The sequence below is a fragment of the Muscardinus avellanarius genome (assembly GCF_963383645.1).
Source record: "Muscardinus avellanarius genome assembly, chromosome: 2".
NCBI lineage: Eukaryota > Metazoa > Chordata > Mammalia > Rodentia > Gliridae > Muscardinus > Muscardinus avellanarius.
Window position 1 is genome coordinate 168,119,776 of NC_137787.1, and position 25,628 is coordinate 168,145,403.

General features: G+C 35.8%; 1 protein-coding gene across 3 annotated transcripts in view; it reads right to left on the reverse strand.

The window, feature by feature from the left end:
* Positions 1 to 25,628, reverse strand: part of KLF12 (KLF transcription factor 12) — a gene marked incomplete at both ends in the record, with an annotated part of 318,174 nt that overhangs the window by 153,783 nt on the left and 138,763 nt on the right. For all 3 annotated transcript variants that reach the window (XM_080689233.1, XM_080689232.1, XM_080689231.1), the window contains one exon: positions 5,131 to 5,677. In XM_080689233.1, the coding sequence (XP_080545359.1) occupies positions 5,131 to 5,677 (547 nt within the window). The remainder of the gene's footprint in view (positions 1 to 5,130; positions 5,678 to 25,628) is intronic.

Genomic DNA, 25,628 nt, shown 5'->3' on the forward strand with positions numbered 1-25,628 from the left:
TTGTATATCTCCTTCTTAAAAATTCTGCCAATAAATTGAATTTAGAATTCAAATTAACTATCTCAAAATATGGGTTACTCCACAGTGTAACATGAGCAATAACATCTAAGTGAGAACTTGGCTTTTATTATTCTTTCTCTCCAAAATATCTATTCTTACCTCTCTGTTGGCTTTTTTTATTATTTTTTTTTTCAGTACTGTAGATGGGTCACAGGGCATTCTACCTCGGAGCTACACCCCCAGCCCTATTTTTTATTCTTTATTTTGAAACGTCTCACTGAGTTGCAAAGGGCCTCACTAAGTAGCTGAGGCTGGCCACAAACCACAGTCCTCTGGTCTCAGCCTCCCCAGTGCTGGGATTACAAGCATGTGCCACCATGCCCAGCTTTGGATTGTTCTTAATAGCACACAAAAATGCTATACTATATCCTACCATAAAAAACCCCTCCCTGGAAAAGCTAAATGCCTTACCAGCTGTCATTGCACATCTTTACACCTCTTTGCCAAAAAAAAAAAAAAGTATTCCAAGGAGCTGTCTACACTTCCAGCCTCCCCTTCCTCACCTCCAGTCTAAGCAAGAACTCGCCTCAGCCCTCCCACTCCTCTCACACACACTCTGCCCTCAGTGTCACCCAGGAACTCGCCCTCAGTTTATCTACCCTTCTTGGTCCTTATTTGATTCTGAGCAGCACTGGGTACAACTTAAACTCCCTCACCCTCATCAGCAGATCTTCCCACCCTGCTGGACCCCTCCGTCTTCTCCCCCTCCAAATGCTGACCCACCCGGCCTATCATGCCTCCCCTTCTCTATTGAGCTCTCACCCATACTGATATTAAAGGTCTCCCCCACAAGAATGGAAAGTCCAGAATAGCAGCGCCTTGCGCATCTGGGAAACCCTGTTCTAGAACTGTGCTTGGCATATTAGAATTGCACATTACCTGCTAGAAGGAGCGGGGAATCTTAACAGGGCTAACTCTTCCATCAAGATAGTGATGAACCCAAAACAACTTTCCCTATTATTTGTTATGACACTTTATGCTTTGGGGGTACTAAATGCCTGTAAAAACAATGAAATTCCCCTAGGATAATACCATGAACCTCTCCAGACTGGACTGAAATTTCTGAATTGATTATTAAAAGTTCAAACAATCCATTTTGGGTCTTGTTTATAGAGTCTCAGCTTACATGGTAATAAAAGCTCACCTCTGCATGGGGAGCTTAGTACCAGTTAGCATCACTTTGGGGGCTAAGTACTACTTGCCTTTTGGATGCCAAGTGGGAAAGTGTCTTCCTCAAGAAGGCCTTCTCTCACATGCTCCCTCTCAGAGCTCTATTTTAAATTATTCTCATTTACTGTACCTTCTAGAACATCATTCCATTTTTCTTTATACCTTATACTATATTGATGGCCCCACTGAGATATCTGCATGTTCTGGGTTAGCTATCAAGCAGCCCTTCCTTTAGGCCAGGATTCTTTACCTGCATGGATAGACTAAGCTTCTGGATCACCAGAAAACATTTTCTTATCCTTCTGTTTTCACTCAAACATCCCATGTGGAAGTCTGAGCTCACCTCTCTCCCAGACCTTCGTCATCCCCTCTGGGTGCCCACCACTCCAATGTCAAAACATTTCTTTTTTCCACACGTAACATCTTAATGAAAATACTTTTATTGGATCCAACTTCCATTTGTGATTGTAGTTAATCTCCTTCCTCCGGGCAAACCCCTGGCTGGTCTATGTTTTAGTTCGACTCTTCCCACAACTGACAGTCACCTAATTATTTTTTTGATTTGTTTAATTTTGATGTCTCCCATTAGAGTTTAAGCACTATGAGACAGAAAGAGTGTCTTGTTCAACACTGTATTCATGGCGTTGATAATACCTGGTAAGTGTATATGCCCGATAAGCACTCGAATGAACAAATGACTCAGTAGATATAGTATGTTAGCTTAGATGTATATACTCACTGTCCTTCGTGTAACATGACTTATAATCTATTTATCAGAGACTAGATATGTTGTACCAACATTAAAAGTAATTAGTAAGATTACCTAATTTATGAGTTATGTTTAGTGTCTTTATTATTAGCATTTTGAAAATCCAATTCCCCAGACTATTTTTTTCTTTCCTCATCCATTCAAGACATACAAGTCCTAAGAAGGCAGGGAAATAGAGGCTCCCTTGATCACTCGGCCATTTCATTGCTGGCCTAGTGCCCAGATACACATGTGACAAATGAGGACTTGAGGAGTTACTGAAATGCCCTTTCCTTTATTTATTCTGTGTGGTGCATAAGCCTTCCCCATCAGACATATTTACTATCAACTGATTCATCAGTTAAACAATAAAAAAACTTATAAAATGCTATAGCAATATTTGTAGGACACAGTGATTGTAAAAACCTTAATATAAACTAATAAAAATGGAAAAATGAGATTTTCCAGATAATTTCTCATTCTAATCTCTCAACCTTTATAGTAGTAGCTTTAAGAAACATTTCCATACCAACTTCTTGGGTCGTTTTTTTTTTAATTTAACAATTTTTTCCTCTAACTTTCTTTCTCTTTAAGAAATCTTGAGCATTATAGCTTCCAATATTGTTCAGAAAAGATAATATGATAAATAACTAAATATTTATTGATACTTGATCAATACTAGGCATTTACATTAAGATCTTCATTAATCTTCCTAACAATCCCAGGATAAATCAGGTTATTACCCCTATTTTATAACTGATATAAATCAGAATTGATGAGATTAAATAACTTTTTCACTGGGAGGCTGAGATGGGAGAAAAGCAGGTTTGAGGCTAGTGCACAACAATGTACGGAGACCCCATTTCAAAATAAAAAATAAAGGGAGAGAGGTAGTTCAGCAGTAGGAATACCACCCCCAGTTCAAACTTAGTACAAGAAGTAAATAAAATGAATGAATGAATGAATGAATGAATGAATGAATAAAACTTTTTCATATCTACAACTCTAAGTTGGATATTAAGTTATATGTCTTTGATTTCAAATCTCATGTCCTAACAACCACAGCACACAGTCCAGCAGGTTCATGACTAAATAAATTTTTATTCTTGATATTAAAAAAACTACCAAATAAAAAATGCTACACAAAACTAATGAATATACTCATGTAGAGAACAAATTACAGCCCAAGTCTGAAAGATCTTCTGCAATGATACATTTTCTGGAAAATTAAATTTTAGCCATATACTTTATATATTCACATTAAATAAAAATAACCTTTCCCATAAAAAGATAATGGCAAATAAAAGCTAGCTCTTTTGCTTCCTTCATTTGTGAAACAAAACTGTAAAAAAGGTCATGAGCACCATTAAAGTATTTATTAATCAACTTCATAATGAAAGTAGTATTTCTCTTAAGCGGTCTTACATAGAGACCGGACTCTACAGTATACACATAAACACATGTAAAATTCTGTAATAGGCAAAGCTGTATGTTTCACTACTTGCTCATGTCTAATTCTTAAAATGCTTAAAGTCGTATCTCTGAATTACGAAGGGAAATAAATATTTGATTTGGCATTATTATTCAAAAGATTTATTCATTTCGATAGAAAGTATTAGCAATATTAAAGAGGATTTGTCTCAACCCATGAAAAGGTTCCCTATTTCCTGTTTTTCCTCTGTCTAGCTCAACTTTGTAGATTAAAATTCCTGTACTCTCTAAGTTACAAAATTTTAACTTTTTTAAGCTGGGAAGGTAAAATTTATTTCAGTACTATGAAGAAACTCAATGTAGATAAAACAATAACTTGCCGATGGTAAATATGTAATTCTGTAGTATATATTTGTAAAAATTTTCTACATTTTTCAATCAAATATAATCTTTGTATATTGAATTTTATACAGGAACTTGAACCACCATGTTTACTAAAATTTTATGAGAAAACAATGCTTTATGTATTCATCAATCATATTTTTATTACAGGTCTTGGTTTAATATAGTATTAAAGCAAAAAATATTATGTCTTAGTCTAGCATCATTTCTAGACTAAAGAAAAGCCCTGAAGATAAAATATCTACATGTGAATTCTGTTTAAAGGGAACAAGTCAATGACTATGAGAAGTTACATTTCTATAGATGGATAGGGACAAAAGAATAGATAACAACATCCTATAACAATTCTTTCTAGTTAAATTTGAAATAAAACAAAAACCTTCAAATAGAAAATAACTTCATCATAGAATGCATAGCTATCAAATTTAGGCAAATAACTAGGTGCTTTTTACACAGCCATGTGACAAAATATCTTCCTGCCTGCTAAACCCTTTACGTTTTAATATCAACATATTTTATTTTGAAATACTTCTATTGTATAAAGTCAGCCTGTTATTTAAAATTACTTAGACTTATAAGAACTCAAGCTACATGATACTTTTATACCCAAACATCTAACTTTGCAATTTTTCAATGCTAACCTACAAGTCACCCAAAAGTGAATAGATTCCATGAATCGCAACTTCATTGCATTTTATATTACTGCCATCCAAATAAATTCTAGCCTATAGGTTGTGGTAGTGCACCCCTGTAATCTCTGTATTTGGAAGGCTGAGAACAGGAGGATCACAGCTTGATCACAGGTTCAAGCTAAGCTTAAACAACTTTGCAAGACCCTGTTTCAAAATTTAAAAAAAAATTTAAAAAGGGCTGAGTTATAGTTCAAAGGTAGAATGTCCTTGGGTTCAACTACCAGTACAAATAATAAGTTTCAATCTGAACAATAGAATCAACAGCCTTATTTACTTTAAAAAATCATAACTCATTTCTATGAGGGATTTGTATATTTGTACTTCATAAGTGATTCCACTAACCATAAACTTCCCTTTAAAAGTAAACATTTATTTTACAAATTTACATGTCTGAATTCTAATTTTAAATGATCTAATGAAATACAAATTAAGTAAGACTAAAATATAGATGTATATAAATATATTTCCTATTATACTGTTTTACTCAACAGCTGAGAGGCTGGCTTAAGAAGTTCCATACAGAACTTCTTTGGATGATGTTGTTTCCAGATACCCAAAGGTCCATTTATTAAACAAATGGATATTATTTCTCATAAAATGACTCGGGGCTTTGTTTGTGTCTCTTACCTTTGCCATGGCTTCTCCCATCCTCCAACAGCGGCACAACAATAGTATTGTTCACATTTCCAGGTGACCGTACAGCTGTGTAGACGACAGGCACCGACTGGACCACCACGGGGATGCGGTGAACGTGACTCAGTTTGTTAGATTGTAAGTTCATGGGACTTGAAGGCGGTACAGGATGGATAATGTGCAAAAACTGCTGGCCTCCCACACCAGATGCAGAGGCAACAAGGGGTCCTGGAGTTAATACTGTTGACGAAGATGACGCTGAAGATACTGATGTGATAACAGTTGGGGATGAGGCTGGACGACTAGATGATGATGAAGAGGTTGAAGTTGAAGAAGGCGAGGAGGCGGACGCTGTCATGGAAACTGGGGAGGATGAAACGGCGGTAGGGGATGTCCTGGCTTTGTTTATTGACAAGTCCACTGGCTCAGTTTGTGTTTGGAAGTGATCTATAGATAACGAGTCCTCGGGGGGCTCCCCTTTCACATTATTTAGCAACAGGGGAACAGCTTCCATATCGGGGTAGTTGTGGACGTTTGGAGACTGTGGGAAGAAAAATGGAACAGTTTACCTTTGTTAATTGTACATTCAATAGATACATGGTTTATTACTTGAACATTTACTTATTTTTTATTGTCTTGGGACATTAGTTCATTTCCCAAATATTTGAAGACTGTCTCTGTAACAGTCATGGTGATTAAAACCGAAAGGTATGAAAGTACGAAAGAGAGCAAAACCAATCCTCTGTCATGAAGACATTTTCATCCCGCTAGGATAGATAAACACAATTGTTAACACAGAGTGAAAGCAGTGTTTCACAGGAGATAAAAGAGGCCACAGGAATCTAAAAATAAACAGTAAGTTTACATAAAATCTTCTGAAAGACAAGTTCAGAACACAAAGGAGTATGTACATAGAACTGTACAACTTATTTAATTAAACATTTATTGTGTTGATTTGATTTATAACCGCGTAAGTTTCAGTCTTTTGTTATAAACTAATGTGAGTTTTCATCAGATAAACTTAAAATTCCTTTCTATCTCTAAAATTCTACAATTTAATGATTCTACCCTTATTCAAACCATCATAATTTGGAGATTCAATATTACCTAGCAACAGTACTGGGTAAACTCACTATGAGATTTCAGCTTTCATATTTGCTGCAAGAGTGACTATATTCTTTTCATTCTGAGCATTAAGAAAGAACACAAAATCAGGCATGGTGGAGAACACCTTGTAATCCCAATATTGGGAAGGCTGAGACATGAGGATTGCAGGTTTGAGACCAGTCTCAGCAACTTAGCAAGATTCTCAACAACCTAGTTAAACCCTGTTTCAAAACAAAACAAAACAAAAAATTAATTAAAAGGGCTAGAAGTGTAGCTCATAGATAGAATGCTCCTGGGTTCAATTTCCAGTACCACAAAAGAGAGGGGGGGAAGGGGGAATGGAGGGAGGAGGAGGAGGAGGAAGCAGCTGAGAGAGGAGAGGACAGGAGAGGACAGGAGAGGAGAGGAGAGGACAGGAGAGGAGAGGAGAGGACAGGAGAGGAGAGGAGAGGAGAGGAGAGGAGAGGAGAGGAGAGGAGAGGAGAGGAGAGGAGAGGAGAGGAGAGGAGAGGAGAAGAAAGACAGAGAGGGAGGGAGGAGACAAAGTTCTCTGGATTACCAGGCCTATTACTAAATTACTAAATATAACTCATTCTTAACAACTAGATGATAACTCAGTGTATGGCAAAATATTTTTCATAAAATATACACAATTACCACATTGATATTTTAGAAAAATATTACAATGAGAATTTTAAATTATCTATGACTTTCTGTTTACATAAAAATAATTTTGTCCAACTTTATTTGAATTCTCTTAAGTTTTAGTAAGCAAAATTTAATAACATAGATTTGAGCCAGATAAGTATTTTCAGCATGCTTGTGGTGGGTCTGAATATATAACTATTTATATAAATATTTACTCATAAATTCAATAAGTACTTCTTGAATGGCTACCTCTGAAGCCCAAAATGGACCAACAGTTCCACTGGTTTGTGCCAGTATGGCCTTGAAAGAGAGAGCTAAACGCAAACAGATTAGATTATTTCGGATACATCTAATTTAACTAGGCTAATACCAACGGCATTGTCCTATTAGATGGAAATCAAACGCTTTTGTTCAGCTCATTATGGTATCAGAATGACAAAAGCTAAAATCATAGTAAGTTGTCATTTTGTTTCATGAAAGATTCTGGTTTGCTGTTCTTCCTTAAAACTTGAGCATGCATTTAAAGGAAAACATGTCTCTTAAAGCCTTCTTTTATAAATTTTAAATTATAGTTTCATGTAAAATACAAAACAGGCAATAATGCAAGGACATTATCATTATTATTATTATTATTATTATTATTATTATTATTATTGCAAGTCTGGGATGGAACCCAGGGGCATTCAACCTCTGAGCTACACCCCCTATCCTATTTTTTTATTCTTTATTTTTGAACCAGGGTCTAAGTTGCAGAGGGCCTCACTAAGTAGCTGAGGCTATCCGCGAAATGTTATCCTCCTCAGCCTCCCAAATGCTGGAATTACAAGCATGCGCCACCATGCCCAGCTTAATGCAAGGACATTTTATTCAGCAATAATGAGAAAAAAAAGACAATTAGTCAACAACTGTACCAGACCAACTAACAAGGGAAATGGGTTGATGTTTTATGGTGTTTTTGTCCTTTTGGTTAATAACCATGGTTACTACTAATCTATAAAAATGTACAGATTAGATAAAAACAAAAATAAACCCCAAATATTTTCTGTATGAAATTTAAATAAGATATTAATTTTATATGCTGAAATTAACAAAAATTAGTTGTCCCAAAAATTTGAAAAAAGAAAAGATCATAAATAGAATTTAATAAAAATCTGTGTTATTTACTCTTTCACCTAAAAGAGAATTTCAGTTTGTTATCAGAATTATTATTTAATTTCTTTGTAGACCTGTGTAAGGTGTTTATTAGTAGGTGATAACACATAGATATTCTTTGTTGAGGCTGCTTTCATAAAAGGTACGAGCTAGTTTATTATAAAAATATAAAATATATCACTAAACACATACTATTATTAGACAGCACCGCTTTGTTTGACTTTAAATACTCATGGTTATTTTGTCATTTTTTACGTAGTAGACATTTCTGAAATTCTTTCTTTGGAAATACTGGTTATTTTCACCATAAATTTGCTTCCTCCTGCCTATCTACTCAGATATAAGGTTCCTACATGCATTTATAAACTAAGGGCCAGATACTTCATCACGGTAGAAAAAAGTGATAATATAAAGGAAAGGCAACTTTGGCAAATGATAACAATATGACGTAGCTTGTTGTAAAAACATGACTTCGGAGGCTTCAAGCTGCAGTGAGCTTGGCTAGCTGCTCAGACACCCATGGTGGATGAACAGGTGCATACCTTTTCTAAGTGTCTGCTTAATCCGTCACTAAGGAAAATACTTTTTAGGCTGTTGAATAGCAACAGAAAAAGGGAGTTCCTCTTGCGATCCTGTACATACACTAGAAAGCTGAAAAGACCAAATAGTAATAACACCTGGGTGCTTTCATATTCTTGAGAATTATGCAGTTTTCTCATGCACTCAAATCAAAATATAAAAGTAGAGAATGATAAATCGAACTTTTGGACCAAAGACATGGGACCTTATACAAATGACACACAAATTTGTAAGCGCAAACATCACATAGACACATGCTAGCTTCTTTTGTATATGCAGCAGCTGAAACACAGTATATTAAAAAAATAATGCTTCATCAGGAGAAGGAAGACAAATTTATTGTACTATTCATCTGCTTTCAGTGTGGACACCATGTAATGTTCTGACAGCCCCTTCTGATCTCTTACAACAATAATACAGCAGGTGAAGTCCTTGTCTTTACACATATAATTTACTTTACAGCAATACTATAAAAATGTGGGCTCAAAATGGCTAAGGCACATGTTCTTTCCTCCTTTTAAGACAGAGAAACAACCTGAAGACTCAGCCTTGGAATCCTCACCAGGAATCCAGTGGAAACGCATCCATTCTGAGATTTGATCCCTAAATGGAAAGCCATAGTAGGTGTGTGAAGGACTGCACAGAGGAGAAAGTAAAAGGGCCATGTCACAAGGTCCTCTCAACAAAAGACCAGACATAACAAAAGACAGTTATAGATTTAAGCATAATGAGGAAGATATACTTCTGTAAAAAGAACAGAGAAACGATTTCATACCAAAATTTTACCCTTGGTTACTAACATATCGTTTCCTGGCATGACACTTATAGACTAATGGCTGCCAACTAAGTGTGTTTTGCTTGCTTCCAAATAAAAGTCCATTCATTTCTTTGCCTGGGAGTGGTGACATCCGCCGAAATTTTGCTGTCCATTCCCCTGGTATGGAAAGATTAAACTCTAACTATATATTTATATTATCAAAGTACAACTCTGTTTCAAAAGATAAAATTTTATAAGAACACTGGATTTTTATCAGAAAGGAGAGTAATTTCACTTTCCCAAAGAGTATACAATATGAAGAACAACTCTCCATCGAAAGGCATGAAGACTGTATGGAAACACTAAATTTTTATCAAAAAGGAGAGTGATTGCACTTTCCAAAAGAGTATACCAATTGGCCTTCAAAGACCTTAGGGTAAAGCTTAACACTTTTTAATGTATGTTAATAACAACATAAATATTCACACAAGTCCAACGCGGTAAATATAAAAATAGACTTCATGAAACAATGTTTTGTGAATATAAATGTAAGCAGGGTTATGAGTATCCCTAACTTAAGACTTTCTTCACAAGTCTTAACGTTGGGTGTACTTAAAAATCTACACAATAACGTGATGCATAACATCCTAAAGAACATGTTTTTTAAAGTATTCTGGGGATCAATTTTGACCTCTTTATATAGATTTTTCCCCATAAGTGGACTTTTTTTTTTTAAAGTGGTACTGGGGATGGAGCCCTTCTACCTCTGGGGCACACTCCCAGACCTATTTTTATAGTTTTTTTTTTTTTTAATTTGGAAACAGAGTCTCTTAAGCCAGCACAGCTGGCTTCAAACCTGCACAATCCTCCTGTCTCCGCCTCCCAAGCGCGGGGATTACAAGTGTGCGCCACCATAAGTGGACATTTAAAAATGTAACATCAGCTATAAGCATTTTGCTGAATGAATCCAAGAAGGCATTTAACACCTCCCATGTGCTAGTTCTGGATGCGATTCCCACATTCAGCCATAGCAACTAGCTGAATCTTATTGTCTACCACTAAATAAAAAGTGTTTTTAAGCTGGGAGCAGTAGCATATGCCTATAATCCTAGTACTTGGGAGGCTGAGATAGAATTGCAGATTGGATGCCAGACTCAGCAACTTAGTGAGACCCTGTTTAAAAAAAAAAAAAATGGCTGAGAGTGCAGCTCAGGGGTATGCGCCCTAGATTCGATTCCTAGGAATTTTCAATGTTGATTATATTTTTTGCTCACCTGGAAGTCACACACACACACACATACACACACGCGCGCGCGCGCGCGCGTGCTTTGGAAAGCCCTCCAGAAATAATTCTTCTAAGTTTCCAAGGTAGGAACCATTTGAATGATAAACTTCTAAATGTTATCCAAGATTTATGCTGTTTGTTTCACCTTTAATAGCATCAGGGATTTTTAGAGATACAGCTCTTACATACCCATATGATGTTGAAAACCATCCATTCATCATTTAAATAAAATTTGCTTTTATACTTTTTTGAGAACTAATTTCATGGCAGATTTTAGAAGAGTTTATAAAGTGACCCGCTTCATATCATGTAGCTTGTGGCTATGACAAGAGCCTGTGTTTCATAGCCTGTGGTGTGATATCATAGAAGGAAAATGAGATTTAGAAATGAAATACTTGAAATCATGACTGACTCCTGCTACTTACTAGCAGTGCATCTTGATAATGTCACTAAAATTCTGTTGGCCTTAGCTAATCGCTCTATAAAAGAGTAATGCTAATTTCAAACTCTTAAAATTATTGTGAAGCTTGAATAAAAAACACTGAATGCTCTTAATGGAGAGAGATATAAAGACAAAAAATGAACAAAATTTTCTCTTCTTTAGAAATAAAAATATCGGCTGGGTGTGGTGGCGCATGCTTGCACTCCCCGTATTTGGGAAGCTGAGACAATAGAATCACAGGTTCACGGCCAACCTGAACTACTGGGTAAGGCCCTGTTTCAAAAGAAAAAATAAAATATAGGGCTGTAGTTATAGCTCGGAGGTAGAATGCCCTGGATCCAATCCCCAGCAACACACACACACACACACACACACACACACACACACACACACACACGAAATAAAAATTGCAAACAAACTCAAACTATTACTCTTATCTCAGAGATCATCTGACCCATTGGAGGAAGCATGAGGTAAATCTGATTTGGGATTACAGGGTACAGTGTTTGCTAAATAGATACAGGTTACAAAAGCAAATAAATAAGTTGACTGTACATACTACTTCTGAGTTTTTAGAAGTTTTCTTGAAATAGAAAAACCAGTAGCCACTTGACAAAGTTATTGTTTTCCTGTATTTTTTAGCCTAATCAAATTAGCCAATAGAAAGAGCATATAATAGTTGATGGAATGTATTTTAACTGACTCGTCTGATTTCTTCTAAGTCCACAATATAAACAACCCCTATCAATGCATAATTCAGTATATATACATTATGATGGTACTTTATAAATGTATTCAAATAACTGCTTGGGGGATGTTGGTCATTCTTAAAAGTCTTGCCATTAATAAGCAAAGGATAATTACTTCCTGTTTGTCAGCAGAAATTTAGTTAATACAAAGTAGATAGTTTAACAATGAATAATTAAATATGTACTTTTTATGGGAGATACTAAAAAAATGTATACTGAAAGCTTACTCTATACTTCATGTAGAAAAAGAATTAAGCTCAATCTATATCTGTGGTCATTTGACTCTCTAAGTTATATTACATTATTTTAAATGCAAGCATATTTTAATTAAAGAACCAAATTCTTTTTTAATTTTCATTTTAGAGCACTGAGAATTGAACCCAGGGACATTCTATCTCTGAACCACACCCAAGCCCCACCTCACTTTGAGTTTTGTTTGAAACAGGATTTTTAATAAGTTGCCCAGGCTGGCTTTGAACCCAAGATCCTCTTATCTAAGCCTCCCAAGTAACCAGGATCACAGGCATGTACCATTGCTCCAGACTCCAAATTCTTTTTAAAAATGATGTGCACAATATATAAACACTTTAGTTTCTGTGACTTCTTGTATCTCACTAATACATGAAAATCTAGAGATTAAAGTAAGCACCCAGTAACTGAGATTGGCTATTTTGCTCTATATGTAAAAGTAATTGGACATCCACTTACGAACAAAACATGCACTGCACTTTTCTGTTCTATTAATAAGAAGGAAAGTATGATTTTCAATATTTGTTTTTCATGTGTCCTGATGGTCATACTTTACCTTGCTTTCAGTTTTTTTACTTTGATACACGATCGAGGGCAAAGTCTTAAACACAATTGCCATAAAAAAACATGTTTATAAACTAACCAAGAAAAAAATTACAGTATACTGAAAAAGATAAACTATAATCCCTCTAAGTGTTTACTAGGGAGTAAAAAGAAACAAACAGACTGACAACCTGGAACTTAGTCTGAAGCCTCTTGAATGAGTTATCTACCACTTATATGGGTAAGATATTTAAGTGACTATTTAATTCAACTGCTCTATATCAACATCTCAATTGTCAGTGACTGGTTCCTAAGAAAACCCTCAGCATATGCATAACATAAGAAACTCTCTGTGCTTTAATATTCATGTCTTTATGCTTTCACATTGGAATTTCAAATGCTAACCTCATAAAAGAGTTCAATGCATACATTTAAATTGATCCCAAAGTTTTCTTATTTCCTAAGCTGTTGTATTTTATATTTCCCATGACCTGTATCTTAGGTCTGTCATAAATCATATAATCTACCCCAATCAATCAGAATCTATGTTAACAGTTGGCTGCGACACTGAAGCTCTGGTTCTGTCCCTGTGTGTAGAGCTAGGTTGCTACGAGGTGGGAAAGCTAGAGGATTTTGCACATATATTTTTCTAGTTCATAGCAGAGACCTCCTAGGAATTGAGGACGGGCAAACAAGTTTGAACACAAAAAATATACACTATATTATATGTAAATATACAAATACTTAGCAAATTAACGATAGTTTTTACATAACTTTAGTTGGCGAGTACATTTGCTCTAAGAGAGTATTATGTTCATGATATTTTGAATCTTAAACCATTTAAATTCTACTTATACAATCCAATCAAATAAGAAAGTAATGTCACTAAAACAAAGGTCAAAAGGAGAAATCTAAAGTTAGTTTGATTTCTATTGCCTTACAATTGTTTTGAAACTTAATTTCACAAATCCTGTCAAAATACATTAAAACAAGTTTTACCATTTCAACTGTATGACATTTAGGGAAAAGCAAAACTATAGAAGCAGTACACGGGTCAGTGACTGCTAAGGGTTTGAGGGAAGGAGAGGAAGGGAGAGAAGAATATGAGAAGCACAGTAGACTTTTGGGGCAGGAAAACTATGGGAAACTGTGACAGGTACACATCACTGTGCATTTGTCAAAATTCGCTGAACTGCACAGAGTGAGCCTTAATATAACCAAAGAACTATACTTAATAATTATGTATCAACATGAGCTCATTAAATCATTAAATTTAACACAACTATACCAAACTGATGCAAGCTGTTAATAATAGGGGGAATTAGCCTGGCATTCTGGCACATATCTATAATCCCAACACTTGGGAGGCTGAGATAGGAGGATGGAAGGTCCAAGATGACCCAAAGCTACTTAGTGAGACCATGTTTCAAAATTAAGAATAAGTGCTGGGCGTGGTGGCGCACCCTTGTAATCTCTGAGCTTGGGAGGCGGAGACAGGAGGACTGCGTAAGTTCGAAGCCAGCCTCGCTGGCTTAAGAGACCCTGTTTCCAAATAAACAATATAAAAATAGGTCTGGGAGTGTAGCCCGGAGGTAGAAGGGTTACCAGGACCCCCAGTACCACCAAAATAAATAAATAAATAAATAAATAAATAAATAAATAAATAAATAAATAAATAAAATAAAAATAAGAATAAAAGGGGATGGGGATATGGGTCAGAGACAGAATGGCCCTGGGATCCATGCCCAGTACCAATGGTAGTAGTACTAGTGATAATGATAATAATGATGAGAAGGAGGAACAGGAAAAAGAGAAGGAAGAAAAGGAAGAGGAAGAAGAAGAGGAGAAGGGAGGGGGAAGATAATAAAATTAGGAAAATTTATGTGCAGAGATGAGTGTAAGCACTTCATATGTTCTGTCAGATCATTCCATAAATCTGAATTTGTACTCTAAATATATTTACTAACTTGCTAATTGTTTTATAAACTAAATCCACTATTAATGATGTTAATGAGCTCCTTCCTATTATTTTATCTACCATTTGTGAAACTGATAATCTAAAACTATAATTAAAATGCTTATAAATTTTATAAAAAGAAGTAATTGTTATCTTTTCCTACCTCTGGATTAGAATCTTTTGTTTTTTAAATTTACTATTCAGTAGCTAATTTATACTATTAAAGTTTCACTGTACATTAGAGGAAAATGTGTTTTATCAACTTTCAAGAGATAAAAGGTTCATTAAAATGTTTCTCCTGAACCATAAACTCACTCCAGTGCCCGAGGCAAATGTACTGTGCTAGTTACATATTTTAAAATATGCAATACTGTTTACCATTCTCAAGCAGATTAATCTTCTCTGCTACCAGATAGGCCTTATTTTCACTTGATAAAACATTCACCAAACACTTATTTTTACAATAATATATCATAGAAGCACTATATACCAAATTTCAGAGAAAAGAAAACTTAACCTCAGAGTGGTTTGTGATAGTCAAATGACACATTTAAAAACCCTGACACTGGCCAAAACACAGAGAACATAACTAACCTTTATTTTAGCAAAGGAACATCTACTCACAAAGAGGGTTTTGAATCTGGAATTAATTATTAAAGCAAGTAGATAATCTAGAAAAGCCTATGTTTCTTATCTTTTTATAGAAAAGTTTCAAAGAGAGACACCACCAGCCAAAACATTAGTAATAGTAACACACACACACACACACACACACACACACACACACGTACGTACGTACGTTTTGTGGTACTGGGGATTGAACCCAGGGGTATTCTACCTCCAAACTATACCTCCAGCCCTATTTTAATTCTTTATTTTGAAACAGGGCCTCACTAAGAAGCCGAGGCTGGCCGCAAACCTACGATCCTCCTGTCTCAGTCTCCCAAGTAGTGGGATTACCAGCCTATGCTACCATGCCTGTCTGAGTAATGGTAATCCTGAGAGAAATAGATCTTCTCCTATCTCTCCTGGAAACGGAGGTGAAGATGATGGGGAAGTACCACATCTATGTAGAGAAGCAAGCATCTTTAAAGGCTGTAGAACTTTAATGATTTTTCATGAGCAATAGATTAAATTCCATGTCAGTTCACTATAAATTAGAAAAATGTCCTTGTGTAAATCAGTACTATTAGCCTGAGGTTTGGCTTTTAGGGCTTTGACTCACACAGGTCTTCTGAGAATCAGAGGGGGTCACATTGTGTATGGATGATGAATAACTGCCTTGGGGCATGCATGCATTTTCCAAAGAAAAACTCCATAGACAGTACCCATGAAGACAGCCACATAAGCAGAGAGGAGATGCGGCAGGCTGGAGGCCCAAAGATGGAAGCAGAAACTCTCAAGAGGCTGAAAAGGAAAAACAACTGATGTTCTCTGAAAGGGGGAGTGGGTAGGGGTTGTTGGTCAGCCAAGAGTTCCGCTAATCAGGTGTAATTTACAATGATGAGAAGAACCTCAGGTCAGTGCTCCTCCTGGGTAGGAAGGAAGACTCTCATGAACCTAGAGAGGCCCTGTTTGCAGGCGAAAATAAAATGAGCCTTGAGGTGCAACCTGGTAGTGGACTGCCTGAGTTCAATCCTCAGCCACACACACACACACACACACACACACACACACACACACACACAAGCAAATACGATTATAAAAAATGGTAGCCGGGCATGGTGGCACACGCTTGTAATCCCCGCGCTTGGGAGGCAGAGACAGGGATTGCGTAGGTTCAAAGCCAGCCTCTCTGGTTTAAGAGACCCTGTTTCCAAATAAAAAAGTATAAAAATAGGTCTGGGAGTGTAGCCCAGAGGTAGAAGGGTTTCCAGGAACCCCAGTACCACCAAAAAAAAAAAAAAAAAAAAATGGTAACAGCAATACTAACAAAGATGCACATCACAGTTAGATATGGAACGTCCCCTGAAGGGCTCGTGAATTAATGTTATCAGTGGACTCATCCGTTGTGATTGGCTGACCTCAGCCTGGGCGGGAACCCAAGCCAACAAGTTGCTGCTGGAGAAGGCCTGTCCCTGGAGCGTGGCCTTAGGGATTGTTCTTGTGTCTTTGAGTCCCCTTGCTTGCTCTCTGGCTTGCTCTTCTAGCCTCCACGTTTTGAGAGCAGAGCCTCGCTCTCTCCCTTGCTTGGCTTCTGCGACCACACCTTGAACTACAGACCCTGGCCTCACATGGACTCAGCCTGGAATCTCCAAAAGACTATGTACAAACGTATCTTCCTTCTTCTAAGTTGTGTGGCCAGTTGCTTTGGAATTTAACAGTGTTGACTAAGCCACTGTAGTAAACCTGAAACCGTGTTATGCTGTGGGTAGAGTGTAAAAGGGTTCGTACACACTTTCAAGAATGCTGCAGAACTTTATCTCAAGTCTTAAAATATCTCAAAACTAATAATTTCATTTTGAGAAATAAAATTATTGTGGTATGAAATGAAAATTAAGAAATAAAAAATTATTAATAGGTACTGCCTATTGATAATTTTCATTGAAAAATGAAATTATTAATAGGTACTGCCATCTCCCCTCTGCCCTCCCATATGACATCTGGTAAGCAGAAAGAAAGTGACCTGATTATATTCAGTCCATTCAAAATATATCCCTGACTACTGTATTTTGAAAAAAACATAGTAATGTTTGGAAATGACATCCTGAATCAAGCATCAATGTTGACTTACAAGAATCATCAAAGAGGTTATAAAAAAGAAGAAAAGGAAAGTTGACACGGATTTAAATTATGCACACAGAATGACCTCAAAATATCATGCATTTACACTCTGTCGTGGCTTTGCACAGTCGTGTTTGGAAGATTACTGATGTAGCAACCATCTCAATTTCATGCAAATAAGCACTGTGTTTTGCTTTGGGAGAAAATTCTCAGGGGCACAATCACCACTGACGTGAATAGTTTGTATTTCTGCAATTTGGACAAGAGTCAAGCGATGCATTCCGGAAAACTTGGTTAGATGGCTTTAAACATGTCCGAGTGAGGACACAGACATCAATATTAATGTTGCATGTAATGTAAAGTACCGAATGAACAGTATCACACAATGATGTTCTAGAAAAATTAGTAATTTTAAATTTATATACCATTTTATGTAAAATGTGATTTTTTCATTTGTTTTGTAACTAATGCAATTAAAACACTATAACTGTTAAATTATCACTGATTTTACATATTCATCTTGGTTTTAAAATGTTCTTCCTGGGAAAAAGAGGGGATCATTTATTGCAGGGTATATGCAGCAATCTGAGCTTTGGCCAAAGATATATATTTTTTCCTCATTTATAGCTTTAAAAATTAGAAACCATAAAGTGAGCATAAACACACAATCAAGTTCAGAATGATGGTTTTAGTCACAGCCATGAGCTGGATTCATCTATGAAATATTTTAAAGGTACACTGGACAGCCACTGGTGGCAGCAGGTCGGGCACCAATATTGTGGTTTAAAAAGCAGCTTATACAATTCCTATGACCACAGCAGGTTGAGAAATAATATCCAATGGCATTGGAAAATACTATATAATTCTAACGGAAAGAGGTTAGTGTTAGGGAAATCCATATAAAAAGAAAGAGCTTCAGGGAGAGAATGCCCCTGAGTTTAGTCTCTACATCATCAATAAAAATTAAAAATAAATAAAGCTTTATCTTTTTCCCCACAAGTTATTTACATATGAAAATAAGAGAAACATACTCCATAATGTTAAGTCAATGGTTTCTCCATCAGATGCACACATGCATAAACTACACACACACACACACACACACACACACACACACACACACACTTTTTTTTTTTTTTTTGCGGGTCTGGGGATGGAACCAAGGGGCATTCGACCTCCAAGCTACACCCCCTGTCCTATTTTTTATTCTTTATTTTGAAACTGGGTCTCACTGAGTTGCAGAGGGCCTCACTAAGTAGCTGAGGCTGTCCGCGAACCACGATCATCTGGGTCTCAGCCTCCCAAATGCTGGGATTACAAGCATGCACCACCACGCTCGGCTTATGTTTTATTTTTTCTGTTTTCTAAAGTGAATGTGTGCTAGTTTTGAAATTAATGTTACATTTTCTGAAAAAAAATTAATGAACAAAATTCTTACATCAGTGCATTCCAAGTCCTATTTTAGTTTTTGCTTTTAAAACAGGGTCTCCCTAGGCAGCTGAGAATCTCACAATATTTTTGAGGCTAGCCTTGAACTTGTGATCCCTCCTGTCTCAGCTTCCTAAGTACCAGGATTATAGGTGTGTACCACCAGGCTCTGTTAAGGTATTAGTTTGTAACTGACCCTTCATAAACAACACTTTTTTTCTGAATTCTAATTTTAATCCTTTCATATTAATTCAAAATATGTTTTAAGAAAATAAGTCTAAAAAGAGAATAAAGTCTTTTATAAATTTTAAGCTGATTTTTGTGTTCCTAGTGAACCATGCCTTTAGAAGATAGCTACTTTATACAGTTTTTAGAAGAAAATAACAGATTCCATTAAAGCTCTATTTGACATGGGAGTTAACCAAAGAAATGAGATAAGAGTAACTGGCAACTAAAGGTATGTAATTCTAGTAATCCCAATGGATTAAAACTACAGTAATACCTGGAAAACTCAAGCTGCTATATATTAGGTAAATATTTTTATACTTAATAAATTACCCCAATTTCATATCCATGTATGGGTACCATAAAGCCTTTTGTTTTGACGAAAAGCTTTTACTCAAATGAATACATAGTGAACAGAGTCTAGCACAATGAGAAAGCCCGAGGATGCTACAAAATGAAGTATAACCCTTGTCCTAATGGAAGCTAGCCTGTCCCCCAAGAGATCTAATGACATTTCCATCCATTTTTTTAATGAACTGTGTCTGAACACATGAAATGTATAAGTAATGAAGAGTATTTCAACACTCTATCCTATAAAAATAAAGGACATTAAAAATTAACTAAAGGAAACAATTTAAATCAAGAGTATATAAACAAAAGAGGCAAATATTCAAATAAGTCTCATTTTGACTGTAAAATCCTACTTTTTACTGATTATTTTTAAGTACTAGAAAAACAAACATTTATGACTAATAACTTCTATATCATCTGGTAAAAATTTCCCCTGTAAATAAAGAAATAGTCTCATAGAGGCTGAAGAAAGTGTCCAGTGCTACAAAGCAAAACACATCTGTGATCCAAACGGAAGGGAGATTTCTAAGACTGAATTTGCCCTATTCTGTCCTTATTACCTTTGATCGATCAATTGATCTACTTTTATTTTATTTTATTTTTAGGGTAGTATTGCATATGGAACCCAAGGGCCTTCTTCCTACAGGCTACACGCCCAGACCTATTTTATTTTTTATCTGGAAATAGGGTCTCACTAAATTGCCGAGAGCCTCACTAATTTGATGAGGCTGCCTTCAAATCCGGGATCCTTCTATCTCAAGTACTGGGATTACAAGTGTGTGCCACTAGGCTAGGCTCTCGTCACCTCTGGAAGAAGAGGAGAAAGAGCACATGGCCTTGAGGGGTTTTTCTTATACAGTTCATCCAAAATTAATACTTGAAAATATCCAACTGAACACAGAGAAAAATGAGCACTTGCTGGGAGAGTCTGCTAAGCCATGACCCCTCCCCCAGTACGCACACCTACACGTAACAAATCTGATGGCAGATATCACTGACACTCCTCATAGAAGTCTAGCTCATACTTAGTTTCTCCTTGTTCTCAAAACAAGCTTTAGAATAACAACTAGAAAAAGAAATCACTCGATTTAGGAACAGCATCTAGCCTTGTGCGCACTAGTGAGGCTGTCTGTGAAATAAGTGCGAAAAGAACAAGAGAAAACGAGGCAGAATTAAAATGCAAAACCAAAAAAACCTCGTTAAATTTGAAACCAAGAACAATTAGTGGGGAAACCATTTACTTTATTTTTCTTTCTTTTGTTTTAAGCTCAACACTCGGAAATTTTTAAAAAATTGACTTTTTTTTTTTTAACCACTAACACATGCTCCTTAGTAAAAAGCAGTCAGAGGCAATGTCATGTGGCTTCATAAAATGGGCATGTGTCTGAGTTCTAGTCTGGGTTTATTTTCGATAACCAGTTCACCCACTATCTCTCTTCCTCTAATTATTCATTGAAATTGACTCTGAAGATACTTTTGCAGGCAACTGTTTAACCAGACCCCACCCACCCTACATCCTACACTGCACACCACTCTTCCTGCTTCTGAGCAGTGTGCTCTTCCCGAGCCAGGCTATGAGCCCACTGAAAACACTGTCAGCTAGCTGTCGTAGTCCAGCCCTGGTCACAGCCCTTAGAGAAAGCTCATTAGGAAAGCTCCCGCTGTTCTTGATAGCCTTTAATAGTTATCACATTCAATGAATTTATGAAATTAGTCTATATGTGAAACTTAAACTGTAATTAGCTTAATTGTTATCATACATAAAGATTAGGGTTGAAAGATTCCACTGGGTCATTCCTGTTATGAGTATTTAAATAATTAGTTGCTGTTTTATTTATTCATCTCACTATAGAACTTTGAGGTCTGATGCATAACAAAATAATATTTAAGAGAAGGGATGAAATACATATCCAACTGGTCTAAAACAAATTCCAAGTGTCCCAGTTTGTGGTCTGTTAATTTAAAATACATCTCCTTTTAAATAAGAAAATTCATAAATACAACCTCCAGGTATATTACAGTGATAGAAAATCCAAAAGGCAAGCCCAGTGTGGTGGCACACACTTGTAGTGGCTGAGACAGGAGGATCTGTGGTTTGTGACCAGCTTCAGCTATTTAGTAAGGCCCCCTGCAACTTAGTGAGACCTTGTTCCAAAATAAGTAATAAGCCGGGCGTGGTGGCGCACGCTTGTAATCCCCGCGCTCGGGAGGCAGAGACAGGAGGATCGCGCAGGTTCGAAGCCAGCCGCGCGCGCTGGCTTAGGAGACCCTGTTTCCAAAAATGAAAATGTAAAAATAGGTCTGGGAGTGTAGCCCGGAGGTAGAAGGGCTTCCAGGAACCCCAGTACCACAAAAAAAAAATAAATAAATAAGTAATAAAAAATAGGGCTGGGGGTGTAGGTCAAGGGTTGAACACCCCTGGTTTCCATCCCCAGTACTGCTAAATAAAGAAAGAAAGAAATAAAGTAAGTAAATATAAAAAAATAAAAATAGAAAAGAAAAAGTTCAAAAGCAATATTCCCATTGCTTCTAAAACTTAATTTTAGTATCAAATTCTTTAAAGCTTATTATGATTCTGTATTTTTCTGTCAATCAGTTTATAGTAAAAAGGGAGATTATAAGTCCTAAAATTGGATACAATGAGAAATGCAAGCCTCTGTAGATCTCCCATTTCATGATAACAAATAAAAATGAATTACTCTAATCCCTCCAGTGTGGGGACATTCTTGATTCTGAAAACCTAACTTGACTTATTCATTCACCTAACTTATCTTCCTTCCTCTACTGCATGATTTCCATATACTGAACTCTACATCTCCCTTTCTCTTCTTCTTATTGGGTTATTACACCCTGTTCCTTCATGTCAATCCTGTTCTTTTCCTACTCCATTCCAGTCTCAAGCTTGACCCACACACCTGGAATTCCTATTTATAAAAAGGGAATCGTTTTCAACCATGAATGATATTGTTCCCCACTGAAGGACTGAAGGAAAGAATAACAGAGCAGTTTCCACAACAGAGACAAAAGGTCAGTGAAATCCTTACTAAGCCATCATCTGCAACCTAACTTCCAAAAGCTCAATGGTATCCTTTACTAAGCCATCATCTGCAACCTAACTTCTTCTAACATCATGTGTTTGCCATGTTTATAGGATCTTTTTAGGTTTTCCTCTCATTTTTTCCTACTTGAATTCTTGCACATTTGCTAATCATATTGCCTAACTCTATACTGCACAAACATGAGTACGTACATGCCCATGGGTATGTGAATATGATATGTACATTGGTTTGAATGCTGGTAGGTAATTTTCTATTGTGGCTTCTTAGCATATAATGCACTGAAAAAAGAAGGGAAAAATTACAATGTGAGTGTGATGAGAAAAGGGACGAAAATTAACTTGAGGAATTTATGACTTTTATTATTATTATTATTATTATTATTATTATTATTATTATTATTATTTGGTGGTACTGGGGTTCCTGGAAACCCTTCTACCTCCGGGCTACACTCCCAGAACTATTTTTATATATTTTTTATTTGGAAACAGGGTCTCTTAAGCCAGTAAGGCTGGCTTCAAACCTGCACGATCCTCCTGTTCTGCCTCCCAAGCACAGGGATTACAAGCATGTGCCACCATGCCCGGCTTATGACCTTATTGATATATGAATAGATGCATGCCTCATTTTGTAAAAATAAATTGTGTAGTTTTCATAATTTCACCAGATGTGTGTGTGTGTGTTGTTATTGTTGTTATAGTTTTTAATCAAGGAGGTTTCAGTTTGGCAAAGAGAGCTGAAGTTACAAATACAATAGATGACCTTCAAATCCATTAAGAATTTGCTTTCACAATAAAGATTCTGGACATCAGCTCTATAGGTCTCAAATCTAAACCCTTTTCACTGCATATAAAAGGGCAAAGGCTTGCATATTCAACAATTTTATTGTATATTTTATTTATCCCTCACAATATTTCAATATAGAAACCATTATTAATCACATTTTTTACAGATGAATATAGAAATTAATTATTAATCACATTTCACAAATAGGGAACTGAAGCTGGGAGAAGTCAAAATCAGGCCAGTGGTTCTACAGTTGGTGACAGTGTCAGAACAATTGTTAGTGATTTCTGACACTGAAGACCCTGGCCTCGATATTAACGCAATACTGACTCCCACATTTGATTCCACAATGTATGCCTACAGATCAGCAGAGAACAAAATCACTGTCATCACTTCTACAAAACATTTCCCTCTTATTTCATGCAATTTAAAGAAGCCTCTAATATTGTTTTATAAAGAAGGGTCCAAAGGTTAAGTAAAAGCTTTCAGAGACTTCACAAATGTATTTTAATGGAATTATTTTTCCTTTAGTAGTTTTCCTTATATCCCTAAAAAGAATCTGTATGCCATTCAATTGTTTATTACTGAATAAAAAGAAAGGGAAAAGAGCTAAGCAAACTAATCACCCCTTCTGATCCTAATAACATAAGTTTGGTTCCCATGAGATGAAATTACTCTGTATATTTTGGCTTTAAAATGATTCCTGTGATGGAATCTCAAATTAATTATTAAATAAATAAGCAAACTCATATTTACATGGTTCGATTCCTTCTTAAAACTGGAATGTTCATTAAGTAAAATAGCCAATGTTCAATAATCTGCAGTCATAGGAGGGATCACAGTATAAGTAATCCCAAATGACGGATAATCCAGAAAGCATTTTTGTTGGGTTTTAAATTCATTGTATGATTCCAGCAGATTTACCACCATAATTATATTTTTCCCACAAGCTCATATTAAAATCCACTTGCAGTTCTTGAGCATAGGCCAAGAGACAGCAGGAAGGAGGACCCCGGATACATACTGGGTGACAAGAAAAAGCTGATTTGCTAGTAGCATTTTTTCCCTATAGATAATCAACATGAAGATGAGATAGTCAAGAACTAATAGTGAAATTACATATCATATTTACTGAAAGTCTTTTGTAGTTAAGAATAATGCATAAAAATAGTATAGTAGAATTATAAAGGAGATACACTAAGTATTACACCCTAGACTTAGGTCTATGGATTGGTTCTGCTCTCATTCTGAGAGCATAAGTCAATTTGTTAAATTTCTTAAATTTCAATTCCTCACTTATGAAAAATTGCAATTATTAATACCTATATTTGACTGGCTTTCTTAGAATTAAATTGTTAAATTCATGGCAATGATCCAAAGTACTCAAATTAAGTGTGATTATTTTGGGTTGCCTATTATCTACTTACTCTAGGGCTACAACAAGGAAGATGACTACATCTGATAATTTGTGTAATTCAGTTTTCATAAAATGGTATGATCTTTGGTTATTCAATAAGTTACCTGAATACTGTAAAGCTAACTGTTAGAATATGTTCATAATCTGGTGCAGCAGAAGACATTTGTATATACTTAAAACTATCAAAATTAACTCAAAAATACTAGAAAACACAATCTTTTATTTTAAACTTATGGTATGTGTTTCAAAATTCAAACTTTTAAACATTTCTAAAGAGTTTTAAAGATTTCGAAAGGTAATGAAACACAGTCAGGAAGATTTTGAATGAAACTGAATACTTAGAAACATTCATATGTCTGCAGTAATACAAACGAACATTTACCGTGGATGATTTAAAGGCTTTAAGTATCTGCACATCAGTTTAGTCCGAGCTTTAGCTTTAAATATGGTCTTTAAAAACTAAGTTTTCAGATTTTTAAGGATTTTAGAATTACAGAGAGATTGTAAAAATGGATTAAATGGGAGGATACCATTAAATTCAATTCTACAGTTTTCCATTAATAGCATACTACATATCACAGCATTACAGAGTAAGATAATTGGGGAATTAAAAATTCCCCGTGGTTTACATAAAAGGGCCCTGGATAATTTCTAGTTAATGCAACTCTAAATGGTAATTCAAGTTTAAATAATTAATCCTTAATTTAAAAAAGGATATGGCAGATACTCTGATTGGTATAATGGTGACATATACATGGCATTATCCCATTATCCTTGTTTTTCAATTAGGAATTAACTTCTTTCATATCTGTACTTTACTGGTGAGCTAGGTTCTATTATTATATGAGATTAATATGTCACTAAACTTATCAATCCCTTCATTGGTCACTAGTAAAGACAGAACATAAGTAGAATGATAGGAAATGAAGTTGGTTCTTGGGAGAAAATAATGGTCCCCACCTACATCTTCTCAAAAACATGCACAATTTATACTAGGTTGAAAATAACCTACAATATGATGTAGAACGTTAGAATGT